This window comes from Culex pipiens, chromosome 2, assembly GCF_016801865.2.
Source record: "Culex pipiens pallens isolate TS chromosome 2, TS_CPP_V2, whole genome shotgun sequence".
NCBI classification, from domain to species: Eukaryota; Metazoa; Arthropoda; class Insecta; order Diptera; family Culicidae; genus Culex; species Culex pipiens.
This window is the reverse complement of record NC_068938.1, coordinates 53,250,146-53,265,454: the sequence shown is the minus strand read 5'-3', so window position 1 is coordinate 53,265,454 and position 15,309 is coordinate 53,250,146. Positions and strand designations below refer to the sequence as shown.

The 15,309-nt window shown below is 32.8% G+C and overlaps 1 protein-coding gene across 2 annotated transcripts in view; it reads left to right on the top strand.

Moving 5' to 3' along the window:
* Positions 1–15,309, top strand: part of LOC120426235 (kinesin-like protein CG14535) — a 293,320-nt gene that overhangs the window by 123,705 nt on the left and 154,306 nt on the right. For both annotated transcript variants that reach the window (XM_039590972.2, XM_052708688.1), the window contains exon 7: positions 13,722–13,941. In XM_039590972.2, coding sequence (XP_039446906.2) covers positions 13,722–13,941 — 220 coding nt within the window. The remainder of the gene's footprint in view (positions 1–13,721; positions 13,942–15,309) is intronic.

The following is a 15,309-nucleotide window of genomic DNA, read 5'->3' as shown; positions in this document are numbered from 1 at the left end:
AGAGTCAAAACGGAGTGATTCTGTCGGCACTTTTCCTTGCGATGATGGTTAGCGCAGGCAGATGGAAATTTTTCGAGGAGCAAGGGGAAAAACCAATTTGTCTGTTGTCACAAGGGTAATAATTTTCCCGAACAAGTGAAACTGGGAGAGGGGGGAAACATAGCAATTGGCAGGGCATTTTTAAGCTGGTTGTGGAAAAGAGTTTGATGAGTGACGGGTGGGCGAGAGAGAACAAAAAATATAACCAAAGGGGGCATCAGTGAAGTTGTGAAAACTGGAAAGTTATTGATTTTTAAGTGCTTGATTGATGAAGCGACGATTTTTGCACCGTGTGTCCTTAAAATGTTATTAGCTTTTAAATGGATTGGGTGCCAGTTGAGCAACAGTGGGAAAGTTTGAGAAATCACTGGTTGAAAATTGAAGTTTGAAATATATTATTAACTGATTTGGTTGACGATTTCATTGCAAGTTACTTCAATTTTGAAGAAACTTTGACAAATTTTAGGTCAAATTTAACTATGATTTTCAACAACATTTAAATTTTAAAATAGTTCGCCATTTTAAGGAAATTGATTTGTTTTGCCAAAAAATCCAAAACACAATTTTCGATGGCATTAAAAACAAAATTCTTACTCGATTCAGCTCATTTTTCCCACTGTTTACATTTTTACCCAGCACTTTGGCACATGTGTTGATGAAACGAATTGCTTGTGTATCGTGTGTCATTTATCATACCCCGAGTTGATTCCTTAAGCAAACACAGCACAACTTTGCAAGCATGGAAATGGTCTTTACTCGGCGAGGGAACAGCCACCACTGTGTCAATAAAGCAGTTAGCGTAAAAGTGGTTAAAGTCAGCACATCTTCATCCCTGGGTGCTGCAAAATGCTCCACGGGCTTGGGCTCGGATCCCTTGTTTTCGGAATCCCATAAAAACAAGGGATTATGCCATTGGGAGGTTCGTACCCACACATAAACCCAGCACAAAAGTCGTTATCCCTTTTGTATCATTGCGACAAACAGGGTCTCTTTTTTGTGCTGCCTCACCTTAAACCATAAGAAATAATCTTTCACTTGTACTCTTATAAACTCTTTATTTCCGAGATCCTGCCCTTTTTTTGTGGGGGAGCAAAAAAAAGGGAAAATCTTCAAAACTGGTTTTCCCTCGTTTTCTGAAAAGTGAAGCTTTCGCAATGACATTTTCTTCATTTTTTATCCCCCTCCTCCCTGATTGTATTTTCGTACGATATAATATATCAACAGAGTCACGGCATCGTCAGGACGAACCGTTAAGGATGCTTTACTATGCTTGAATTCAATCATTGGGGCGCACCTGCTACCAAGCAGGTCTAGTCTAGAACTAGAAATATAAAGAGTGAGATGGTAGCAGGGTGCTGCTTGGAGGAACTTTCATAGAAAAGGGATAAATCTTTTAACGGATTTGCTGGTGTGCTTGTGTGTGAGTTTTGGGGATTTTTATGATGGAAATCTTGTTTTCTTTCAGTTGAAAATTGAAGGAGGATAATACATTCTAGCAGTTGAGAATGTGAATCCGATCCGTTGTGTTTCTGCGGTGAAATTTAAAGTTTCCCAAGTCTTTTTGAAAAAAATATCAAAACGAAACTATTGGCACTTCGCCCCCCGGGGCATGGCCTTCCTCTAACGTGGGATTTCTGCTCCAGCGCCTCTGACGAGACAGGAGAAACCGGGACCGACGTTTTACTTCACCATCCGATAGAAGCTCAGTGGATAAGGCGGGAATCGAACCCGCGTCTCATAGCATCATCGGGATCGGCAGCCGAAGCCGCTACCCCTGCGCCACGAGACCCACCGACAAATAAAAAAATATCAATAGAAACTTAATATAACAATATGAATTGTTAACTGTTAATTTTTATTCTTTCATCATACAAGATAATCCAAGATTTTGGAATTTTAAATCTAAATCTTGAAGATATATTGAAAACTAATTCAAAAATCATCATTATATTTTCTTGTAATTATACACATCTATGCATTGATTTAATTTTGTATTTGATTCAAAATTTATTCAAAACTAGTTTTTTGACAATCTTTATCTGGATAGGTGTAAAGTTTTCTCTCAGTATTCCAATGGAGCAACAAGGCCTCGCATGACTATGGTTGGGATAATTTAAAACAAGTAAAGGTTAAAAATAATTTAAAATCGTTTCAATATCATGCGAATAATAAAAAAAAATCATTTTCGATCGATCTGGTTAATTTGTTCTGTTCTGTCTTTGTGAATATTTAAATTCTAAAACACCATAAACACTGGTTTCAAACATCAAGAATAATTGTCATGGCAAAACAGTATTTTATTTCATTTTCAGAAATAAAACTTAATTATGGGAAAAATCTGGTTTTAATCTGCAGATATTCTTGTCACTGCAAAACATAGATTTTTTGATTTGTTTTTTTTGTTGCAGTTTTACAAATAAAAAAATATTATGGAAAAGTAAGACATTTGAGTAATTCTCTGAGATTTCGGTCATTCTATTTTTTTTTTTGTGTTTTTTAATCCGTCTGAAACTTTTTTGGTGCCTTCGGTATGCCCAAAGAAGCCATTTTGCATCATTGGTTTGTCCATATAATTTTCCATACAAATTTGGTAGCTGTCCATACAAAAATGTTATGTAAAAATTCAAAAATCTGTGTCTTTTGAAGAAATTTTTTGATCGATTTGGTGTCTTCGACAAAGTTGTAGGTATGGATATGGACTACACTGCAAAAAAATGATACACGGTAAAAAAAATTTGGTGATTTTTAGTTTAACTTTTTGTCACTAAACTTTTATTTACTATTTTTATTTTTTTTATATGTTTAAGAGGACATAAAATGCCATCTTTTCAGAAATTTCCAGAATGGGCAAAAAATCTTTGACCGAGTTATGATTTTTTGAATCAATACAGAATTTGCAATCAAAAAGTACTTTAGTGAATTTTTGATAAAGTGCACCGTTTTCAAGTTATAACCATTTTTAGGTAACTTTTTTGAGAAAAGTCGCAGTTTTTCATTTTTTAAAAATAGTGCCCATGTTTTCCCACTTTTGAAAAAAATATTTTTGAAAAGCTGAGAAAATTCTCTATATTTTGCTTTTTGGGACTTTGTTGATAAGACCCTTAGTTTCGTTTTCGTTTTCGTTTTACGGAGCAAGGTGGGGGACGCGGCCTCAAGTCAGTCCAAGTCCGGTTTCTTGTGGAAAATAGGGTAGTGGCCGAACTAGTATTGCATACCAAATGAACACCACCGGAAGATATAGGGGATCGGGAGGGGGGAGGTGAAAGAAAATTAGTGTTGATGTGAGTAGTAAGAACTTGGATGATTTGAGCAGTCACGGTAATCTAAGTTTAACACTGAATAAAGAAAATCTGAAATTGTGATTCATAGTAAGAAGGCCCGGAATAAATTAAATTATTAGTTAATTAAATAAGAAAATGTAACTAATCGAAGATCTATACAAAAGAAACCTATGATGTATTCCAAATTCAAAGGAAATAAAAAATACTAGAGAAAAAAAGATGAAAACTAACTGCCGACCTGTCACGTCCGTCAATAGTCTTGTCGTACATTACAACTAGAAACAGATCTGCCAATGAAATGTTACACTTCGTTCAAATCAACTAATCATTTAAGTCCAATTATTCATCTACGGAAAACTATCTAACTTTAATCAACAACCTAAACTAAACTGTCTGAAAGTAAATTTAATCTCAAATCCCCGAATGTTTTATTATAACGCCAAATAAGGTAAAGGATCTTGTTTTTAAACCAGTCTTGCCGCTTCCAAAAACCAATAAACATAAATGAACAGTTCATAAGTTGAACACTAGTAATTAAGACGACTATTTCATGCCATTCATTTCATTAGGGCATAGAGCTTTGCAAACAAGAGTGCATCTCTATTATACCTTATGTAAACTGTCATTTGAGTGGAGGAGACACACTCCTGTTCACAAAACCCATGCGCCCTTTTGAAATGTTAGGCTCCATTTGATCGTCAAGGCTCCAGTAGACCCTCGATTCGCAACAATGGTCGATACAACCATAATCCGAAAACCGTTAGTTCAACAGATTAACGAATTTTGTCCGATATCATCGCACTATTGATTGACCGAGACTCTATGGAAATTTTGACATATCAAAATGCTACGTAATAATATTTTTTTTTGAATAAATTTCAAAATCTATTCTATCCTACAATGCCTAGAAGAGGCCTCTGTTTCTGTTGTGACTGTTGTGAGTAAGCGCTGGTTTCAGAGTTCATTTTTCAATTTAAAAGGGGTGGGAGACGACTAATTTGCTTCATGAACTCCTACTCGGCCTTGGGACCACCTCTTAAGACACTGATGGCTCCTAGCTAGGAATTAAACCTAGACACAGCGTCGAGGCCCGCTTCGCATGGCAAAAATGTTGGCTGGGGGGAAGTGATATTATCACGAAATTTTATTTTAAAGCCAACATTGCTAACGGCGTCGAGGTCCTTACTCATGCCCAAGGACTTTGTTGATAAGACCCTTAGTTGCTGAGATATTGCCATGCAAAAGGATAAAAAACAGGAAAATTTATGTTTTCTAAGTCTCACCCAAACAACCCACAATTTTCTAATGTCGATGAATAGACACACATGAATTTTCTAAGTGTACTTTGATTTGGCTCTGCACATGACAAATTGCTGAGCAGTGCGCGTGCTTATGTTAAGCACGCAGTGCTTATGTTTTCGCGTGCTTATATTTAAATTACAGTTTTAAACACAGCCACATCCTTTTTAATCAACGAACTCGATGAGAGTTGGTCCAAGCTCAAACTGGTGTGATAAAATGACCTTATTAGTAAACGGATCTCAAAATCCGAGTACTTCAAAAACATGAAACATGTTTTCGGTTAAATTTGTAGAGCGCAGATTATAAAAAAGCTATCGCTTTGCCATCGTTGGAACCAAGAGGCCAGTCACAGAGCATCCACCTTGCCACTGATTTGTCGGACTAAGTAGCATGAATCAGTAAAAGGACTACAACCCGTAGTTTAGTGGTCGACCACCCTCAGGCCTTACCTTCAAAGTAGGGTTACTCGCATAAGCAAGTGCTGGGGCCGCCACTGAGCGATGACGAATAGCCAAGACGCCTACCTGTTGGAACTATTAAAGTCCGCTGGTCATCCATAAACCCGGAACCGGCATGAAGTTCAAAAAAGAAACCATCCGCGGAAATCAGCTATGAAAACTGCATCCGGCAACTTAAGACAGGATTATCGCAACCAACATCAGGCATCAGAACCGGCAAATCGATTTGATTTGCCGTCGAATTTTCCATTAATTAATGTGTTTTATTCTCAATCTAAAACATAAAAGAGCTTTTTAATGTTAAAAATTATTATTTTACAAACCTTATTTATTGAAGTTTCAAAAAAGTCCGCTTGAAATAAGCACACGTGCAGTTATGTGCTTGTCAAGTGACGTGCTTACCAGAAAAGTAAGCACGAGAAAAGAAAAAAGTGACGTGCATCACCATAGGCTCTGAAAAACATGCGTGCTTGGTGACGACTTGATACCCGTCTCCTATGATTCAAGCACGACACCGTGCATATCAATCAACCCTGTATCTCAGCAACTATAGGTCCAATTTACAATGTCAAAATATGAAACATTCGTGAAATTTTCCGAACTTTTCGATAAAAGTATTTTCAAAAATTTAAAATCAAGACTCATATTTCAAACGGGCCAAACATTCAATATTACGCATGGGCACTATTTTTGAAAAATGAAAAACTGCGACTTTTCTCAAAAAAGTCACCTAAAAATGGTTATAACTTGAAAACGGTGCACTTTATCAAAAATTCACTAAAGTACTTTTTGATTGCAAATTCTGTATTGATTCAAAAAATCATAACTCGGTCAAAGATTTTTTGCCCATTCTGGAAATTTCTGAAAAGATGGCATGTATGTCCTCTAAAATATATATTAAAAAAAAATTAAAAGTAGTGTTTTTTGCAGATCAAGTTTTAGTGACAAAAAATTAAATTAAAAATCACCAAATTATTTTTAACCGTGTATCATTTTTTTTCAGTGTAGTCCATATCCATACCTACAACTTTGTCGAAGACACCAAATCGAGCAAAAAAATCCTTCAAAAGATACAGATTTTTGAATTTTTACATATCATTTTTGTATGGACAGCTGCCAAATTTGTATGGAAAATTATATGGACAAACCAATGATGCAAAATGGCTCCTTTGGGCATACCGAAAGCACCAAAAAAGTTTCAGCCGGATTAAAAAATACAAAAATTATAGTTAAAGAAAAAAGACCGATTCCGTAGAGAACTGCTCATTTACAAAAACCAAAAAAAAAAATGAAAACTTTTGATAACTTTCGCCCAACTATTTGAGTTTTTATTATTTTTTAAAAAATTAATTTAATTTTTATCTATAATGAACTAAAAAAAATTAAAGGCATAAAAGTTCTTAAAATTAATAATTATAAACATTTAAAAAACGAGCTGCAAACTACATTTTTGCAATTCCGTTGTGAAAATAATAACTTTTTTGTCATTCTCGCATGACAAAAAGGCCTTCTTTTCTCTACTAAAAATAAATGAAATCGAAAAGTAATACTTTTCGATACAAGATACTGAAATGGGTGCTGAAAATTTGAACGTTTCAGCACTTGTGTCGAAAAGTTATACTTTTCAATATTGTTTTGATTTTATCGTTGAATTGACTAAACACATGGACATATGACTTAAGGGGTGCCATAGATGTAGAATATCACAAAATTTCAAAATACATAAAATTCACTAAATTTACTAAAATAGTAGTTTATGCAACAAGTTGCAAAAAGAGGATTTTTTTAGCACGAGTCGTACATTTATCCAACGAGGTTCACCGAGTTGGATAAATACGAAGAGTGCTGAAAAAATCAAGTTTTGCAACGAGTTCCATACAACATTTTTTGCAATTCCAAAAAAAACACACTGAGTGAAATTTTATGTCAAATTTTCATGTATTTTGTCAATAAATCGTTTAAATCAAAAAAATGTTGAAAAGTGTTACTTTTCAAAACAAGTGCTGAAAAGTTCAACTTTTCAGCACCCATTTGAGTGCTGAAAAGTAGAACTTTTCAGCATTTATTTTGAAAAGTGCTGCTATTCGATTCTGTTATTTTCGGTACAGAAAAGTAGGCTATTTCATCGTTCAAGAATGACAGGAAAAATAAGTAGTTTTACGACGGAATTGCAAAAAATAGTATTTTTATACATGTACTGAAAAGTACAACTTTTTAATATTGGTATTAGTGCATTGAGATTTTTTCAACACTTTCATAAAGTTCCGTATGAAAAAACTTAATTTTACTGTAATTCTACAGCAGTGGATCTCAAAACTTGTTATATTTATATATTTCCTCACTTTGGAAAGTTTTCAAAAAAAAAAAAAAAACAATCCCTCCTTCAATTTTAAACTTAATGGTTTTTTGTTGAATGTGTAAATTTTTAACAACGCAAAAAATACTTAAACAAATTTTCAATAAGTTTTTATTACCTTCATGCAAACTTACTTAATTAAACTATTATTGTTTTATATTTAATTCGAAATCAGCAAAACGGCATAGAAGTCAATCCTAATCTTTTTTTTTCAAATACTGAATCAAATAAGAAATCAATTTCTGTTTTCTTGTTTGACGAAAATCCAATCTCACGAATCGTGAGTCACGTTAGATAATGTTTGACATTTTAGTGTTCAAAATTTATTCAATATTCAAAAGCCTTTAAAAAAAACTAAAACTAACAAAAATCACAAAAAATCTAATGAAAAACTCAAATTAAAAACTGCTCAAAACTGAAGGAAATTCTTTTACAATCTATGCTTATTTTCAAGAAATATGCTTGTTTGAAAGAACTGGAAAACTCACATGAATTATATTTTAACAAAATTAAGAACAGCTTGGTTTAACCTTTCAAGCATGAATTATCAAAAAAAAAAAAATTTAGTTGATGATAGGGGAATGATCCTGAGGACCATACAAAAATTATAGGGTTCTTTAGAAAAATTTGATTTTTGGGTCGCATATGATTAGGCCAGAAAGGGATGAATAAAAAAAGTACAGTTTTTTTTTGTCAAACTATGGCTAAAAAATTTAAAAATGCAAGTAATCTGAAAATTTTACAAAAATTGGAAGTTTGTGTGTTATTTCACCAAACACTTTTAATGATGAAGTTCAAGAAAAAAGTTGTTGAATGTTATTAAAGAAATTCACAAATCTCACAATAAATTCAAAAATGACTGTAAGTATTAATGTTTTGAACTCATTTGAGAGGGAATTTTATTACGTAATAATAAACGTTTTGATAAAAAAAATCGTTCCGACTGAATGACCAGTAAATCTTTCAATATTCTAATATTCTAAAAATTTTATTTCTTAGTAATTTTTGACAAATTTAATTTGAATTTGAAACATAATTTTGCAGGGCGACAATAAATAGAAAATTGTATTTATATCAATTATTCAGGAATTTTTACACAATGCCTTAATTTTGTTCTTGTAATAACCCAAAACAGCAAGCAAAACTTCCATGTTTCTCCATTTGGACACATTCAGCCAACTGGCGTCGTTGTCGGTGACCGCAGCAGCGACAGTTTAATTATAAAAGTTTTTTCCTTCTTTTCCAACCAAAACCGAAAATTCCCTTTCAAAGCAACAGCCACCCAACTTTGCTGCAAAACATGCTGGCCAACCAAATGGTCCTGGTGTCAAATGTATTTTTCATCATTTTCGCCCCTTTGAACACATTTTGGTCGTATTTTCATTGAAAAAAGAAAAACTTCGCCAACGGGGCCAAGGGTGCCAGCCGGAACACAATGACTCTGTTTCTTGTTTTTCTTTTTTTTCCGTTTGGGAGTGATAAAAAGTTTTCCTGGCACAAATCCAACCTGTCAAGATTTTCGCGTGGTCACCACCAAAGACTTCCGGCTGGACAGCGAGGACAGCCACCAACAAGATGGATTATCTGATTTTTTTCAAATATTTGTTTTTTCTTGGCGTGAAACGATTTTCATTTCTATTTGGTAAATTCATTCGTACAATAATTAGTTCTGTTCCTGTTTATTCTTCAATGCAATGAAATTAAATTTGGTTCACATTTTAGTGTCAATATACATTTTCATATTTTAATAAAACTATGCGAGTTGCAGAAATTTTAAAAATAAAATTATAGTTTACTATCAAAGTTGAGCACATTTATTCATTCGAAAATTGACGTAATTTTGCCCAACATCACTTTTACAGAGAACAAATATATGTTCTTGAAATAAACCGACTATTTTTAGTTTGCTTGACGTCCGGCTTGTCCTTTGTTTGATAAGCCTTTGTCCGACAGAAAAATGTTTGCTTCACTTTTTTTTTCTAGGTTAAGATGAGCCTTTAAGGCTCTACTGCCTGTTCTGGTGCTTGGAAAGATACAAAACTTGCACCCCGCAGCACAAATCCTTAGAAAAGACAGTGTCGTCTCGTCATTTTGGCGTTGTCGTGCTGGAATATACTGGCAAGGAAAAAAAATATGAAACATCTGACAAGAACATAATGTCTTATCATCCTTGTCTGGAGTAATAACACCTCAAATGTTGAGTTTTTGTTAAAATTGTATATGTATTATTTTTTATCTAAAAAAAAAGTTATTGAAAACCCTGAAAATATAATATAAGTTTAAATTTGTACAATAATTACCAAATTACTCCACATCTCCACCCCCTTTAAGCAATGCTACAAGCGCGGAAAAAAGTTTGCCCAAGCTGCTTGAAAAAGTTCTTCAACCCCCTTTCTTCTTCTTCGCGAAGCACCCCGAGAAAAAGTTTCCCCCGGAAGCACCGCGGTTGTCGGTTGTCATTTCGTGAACTTTTTGCACCCTCTCGACGAAAGCTTTTCCTGCCGGAGACTCTTGTCAAGTGTGTGTGTGTGTGCGTGCGTTTGAATGTTGGAAAACTTCAAGAAAAAAAGTGTGGCACTCTCCAGAGCTTGAATTACTGTTGCAGACTCGCGAAAAATGTGTGTGAGAGCGTGAATGTGATGGTGAGTGTTAGCTACTTGTCGAGTTTGAAGTTTCCGTGATTGTCGAGAGTTGCTTCAACAAGCTGTTGGCTGATATGTAAATGGGGCTGAACTTTGTGAGTTCAACAAGATTCTTTGAAAAATGTGAAAATATGTTGCTGCTGTTGTCAAAGATTGAGCGATCATTTTTTTTTGAAAAGATGTTTTCGAACAAAGTAACTCCACTGAAGAATGGCTATAAAATTATTCGATAAAAGAACCCTTAAATATTCCTTCAAGACTTACCTTCACGTATACTTAGCGACTCAGAATCAAATTCTAAGCAAATATCTGTGTGTGGGGATGGACATTTTTGTCACTCGATTTTCTCGGAACTGGTTTGTGTTTGTTCCATTTTGTCCAGATCACTATCATTAAATTTGTGATCCGGATCATTATCATTAATTTGTGAAATTTGTAATTAAATTTGTGTGAATTACTTCAACAGATACGTTTACAACCAATTTTGTTGGATTTTTGCATTCTTTGGTTGATTTTCAGATATCCTCAAAATTTTCAAAGCGTAAATTAAGACCTTAGATTTTGACCTATAGTGAATGTATTTTGAAACCAGAGAATACACAATTTTATAAAGGTTTTTCACACACATTTAGGCACAATCAGCTTCGATCTAAACAATTGTAAAAAATCAGAGTTTCAGCCAATTTTTGATCTTTAAAAAGATTTGAATAGATCAACTTTAGAAGATACATAAGAAAATATTAGGGGTTGGAAGTTTGACTTATTTTACATGACTTTGCAAATGTTTAAAAAAATATTTTTTTTCTGGGGTCAACTTTGGCTGTGTTTTTCACAACATTTTCTACTTTTTTGTTTAAATCAGTATGCAGGATGTTTTATATTGGCCTTAACTATGCCGCTATGATTTTTTTTTTACAATTTAGTTGATTATGTTTTATTCTAAAGTAGAAAAAGTGAAAAACATGCAAAACATTCAAAAGTGGCTTTAAAATCTTGAAAAAACTACAAAGACAAAAGGTAGGTGGTAGAAAAGCCAAATATTATCAGAAAAAAACATATTTTAAACAAAATAAATTCAAATAACAATACTTTAAGATGAAACTAGAAAACCATAAAATAAGAACTAAAAACATTCGAAAAAATACAAAAACTGTTCAAAATGTCGTCCTGACAGGTGAAAAAAAAAACGAAAAAAAATTGGTTTGAAATTGAAATCTGTCATGAAAAAAAAAACATCATTTGGCATAATTTTTAAATACTGTAAATTCCCGAGCAGACAAAAATAACTTGGGAATAACATTTTTTGTTATTTGAAAATACAAGGCCAATAACATTTTATGTTTTTTTATAACAAGATTTGTTATTCGTCGTTATGAATTTTTTGTTATTGGATTGTTATTGTAATAACAGACAAATAACATTTTTAATAATTCTTCGAACAAATCTTTGTTATTATTTTTAGTTATTTTAACAACTAATCCGATCATCCCAATAAAATTTGGGAGTATTCTTCCATAAAAAAATGTTATTCCAAAGTTGTTTTGGCTTTCAATCAATATCAGACCAATAACAAATTTTGTTATGATAAAATAAACTGTTATTAAACTCTTATGCAAAAATGGATTTTGCAAGAATATTCGATAACACTTTTTGTTATTTAAACAGTTCTTGTTATTGAAATGGCATGAATTTAGTTTTTACCGTCTGTTCGGGTTGTAAAAATGGCGATAAAAGTACATAAACAAAAATTTATTACATTCCTTATTCTAATTCGTAGTTTAAAATGTAATAACCAATCATTTTTTGAAAAGAAAAAAGAATTCATGTTAATCCTAATCAAATATTCAGCTGCACTTGTCAACATTTAAAGAAACTAACTCTTTTTCCTTTTTCCAAATTCAATAAAAAACAAATAAAAAATGTTTTTGTTCGTTCAAAACAAAAGAATAGTTTTTTCCCAATTATAAAACCAGGCGCTGTTTCTTTATTGAAAAAATAGTTAAAAATTAACTTAATGGATTTTATAAAAAATCAAAAAAAAAGTTAGTTTTAATTTGCTATCTTTTTAAAAAATTACCTGTAATATTAAATTTTGCTATTTTTATAAGTTGTACAATGTTGAAATTTTTCCTATGAAAAAAATTATGTTTCAACGAATTTTTGTTAAAATTGTATTCGTTGACGTTTTGGTAACAGATAAAAAAAATATTAATTTTAAGTCAAATATGATCTTTATATTAATTTGTGTATAGTTTATTCATTTTAATACAATATTAATATGTTTATTTGATTTATATATTTTGATAATTTAATTAGCTTTTTCAAAGAAACCAAATATAAAAAGTGTATATCTAAATAAATTTAATCGATCTTTTTTGTATGTTAAAAATCTTACAAACTCAACTAACAATAACTTTAAGTCTCAAAAAAAAAATGCATAAATTGTCTTTTTCATTCTTTTTCCAAAACGTATTCCAAACATCTTTTGCGTATTTCTTTTTTAGTTTGTGGATGAGTTTCTACAAGAAAAACAAAGATAATTAAACTATTTAAAATAAATCAGATTAAAATACACAGTTCAGTTAATAAATAAGAACATTTAAAATAGTTTTTGCAATTTTGTGTATATTTTAAGACTGTATTTGACCACTTTTTTGAAAGATTAATTTTTAAAACGAGTTTTCTCATTTGTTTACTGAATTTTGTATTTAAATCTGATTTGGCTTACTATTAACTTTTTAATATTATTTTTAATGTTTTTTCCACTTTTCATTTGTTTTAAAATGAGTAAATAAATATTATTCAGGCTGTTCACAATACATAATAAGGCCGTTGCAAAAATAATTTAAAGTTGAGAGAGGAGGGAAAGGGGGGAAATGAAATTACAAGTCACGGTGCTAACATGTGAATGAAAAAAGTGTTTTAAAATGCATTTTACACTTGTCCAATTGGAAAAATGACTTAATAAATTTGTTTAACGGTAATTTTATAAACAATCGATTTTTCAACGCAAGAAAATGCTTCACCGATATTTTTTAGTTTTTGAGACTTCTGTTGTTATTAAAATTTGGAAGTTATTTGTAAAAGAACAAATATTTTTTGCCCCATGATTTTAAATAAACTTAGAAAAAAAATATTCCAAATATGGTTAAGTAACAAAATTTGCACAAACTGTAAATTTAAAAAAAATGCGAGGAAACATAAACAATATTTCAATGTTACAAAATTTGTTGTTTTCGTTATTTTGCAAGTCATGCTGAATTTATAGATTGCATTTTTGAATTTCCGAACTGCTCACACTGACAACTTCAATTTGACTCGAAACCAATAATACCCGCATGAAAATTAAATTGAACAAGATCACACTTCAAATAACCATCCTTCGTTTCCACCAGCAGCGAGTATCAATTTCCATTAAACGTGTGTAGAACCAAAAAAAAATGCTAATTGATTTATTTCGTAGCAGAACTCATTCTATTGGCAGGCAGACAATTTCCATCCCGCAGGGTGGAAAAAACAATCGTAAAAAACCAGCGAATGAAATAAAATAAAAAACCAATCTTAATATTTTCAGCGTAAACATTAAATAACAATTTTTAAATTTCTCACATCCGTTTCCGTTTTTTTGCATCTCTTTTTGCAGAGCCGCGCAACGTCTAGCTTCGGGCACTGTGATCCAGCAACAATCGCAGCAGAACCTTCACCAACAACAACAACAATTGCAGCAACACAGCAACAGCAACAGCAAGATGAGTGAGGCCACCGTGGGTGGTTTCTGTGGTGCCATCCAGCGGACGGCCCCACCCGTGCCGGCCGGATTAGCCCGACGGATGGCCAACCGGGAGTTTGGTGGACTGGGCAAGGTAGGTGACTTTTCTTCCCAACGGGAGTTTGCGGGGGAAGAGGACGGTCATTTTTCTCGATTTATTTTTCAATTCTGTGACAAACCGTGATGGGATTGTGTGCTCCGCTGCAGGAGTTGGAAAGTCGAGCTTTTCTTGACGGGAAATGTATTTACTGCTCGAGTACACCACATTTGACGTTAACCCTTGAGTGTCCAGTTGCCTAAAGAGTAACAATCTTTAATAAATTTCAGCTCCACATTCGAGGGTTAACCCGCAACCTTGTGCCACAAATAGACTACAATTTATTTCCAACTTTCCAATCCAATCGAGAATGGTCCACATCAGCTCCAAGTGGAAAAAAATAAGCTTTATTTCTTTCCCATCTTCACGTGTCACATTCTGTGACACCGGCCAGGCAGCTTCCCCAAGTCGTTTTCTCTCTCAGATATCGTCCTAATAAGTTTTCAATTGGACAAAGGAAAAGCTACTTTTTATAGCTCTTTCCCCTCTTGATGTCCACCGGCATGCGGATGCATTCTGCCAAGTGAAAAGTGGAAAACTAGGATGAGAAAACACAAATAATTCACACATAAATGGCACTCTCCTGGAAGCTGCCTGCTGGCTGTCAACTTTGTCAGGCGATTTCCCTTTTGTGGAATTGAAGCGATGCTGACTCATGGCAAAGAAAGGGTTGGCCTCATTTTTTTTTCAATAAAATATCAAAAAGTATAGTTCAAGTTTTTAAAAACGTTAAAAAAAACTGCGTATGTAGTTGTTGTGTAGAACATACCAATTTCAAGAATGTTCTCTAAAAAAACAAGGATTGTGATGAAACATTCACACAGTTTTGGCACGAATATTGTTCTATTTTCTTGAAACTCTTTCCTAATAATGCTATCAATCCCTGATTACGAATTCTTGGTCAATTTCTTGCTATCTTGAGGATTTTTTTTATTTCAACACTTAACACTCTGCAGCGGACTGAAAATATATCGCTTGCGCTTATGTTTAGGATGGTGCAAATTGTGGTAACGGATTTATTTCAAAATAAAAAATTACGGAAAGATTCTAACATACTGGTAATCAAAATTCACAAACAGATTTTAAACTGAAATTTTAAGGTGAAATTTTTGAAAAATGTTGTGTTTTGTTTGTAAAAAAAATCAATATCGAAAGACATAGAAAATTTCCTACCACTATTCTTTTCGACTATGTTTATTGGACTGTTGTTTGCTGAGATACAGCTTTTAAAAATTAGAATTTTGTGAAAATGAGAGTTAATTCTTACTACGGAAGCCTTTGGTTCGGTTATCAATGTTTAAAAAATTGAACTCATATATAAAATTATGTGTAAGGTATTTTTCAATTGCAAATTTGATTTAAAAT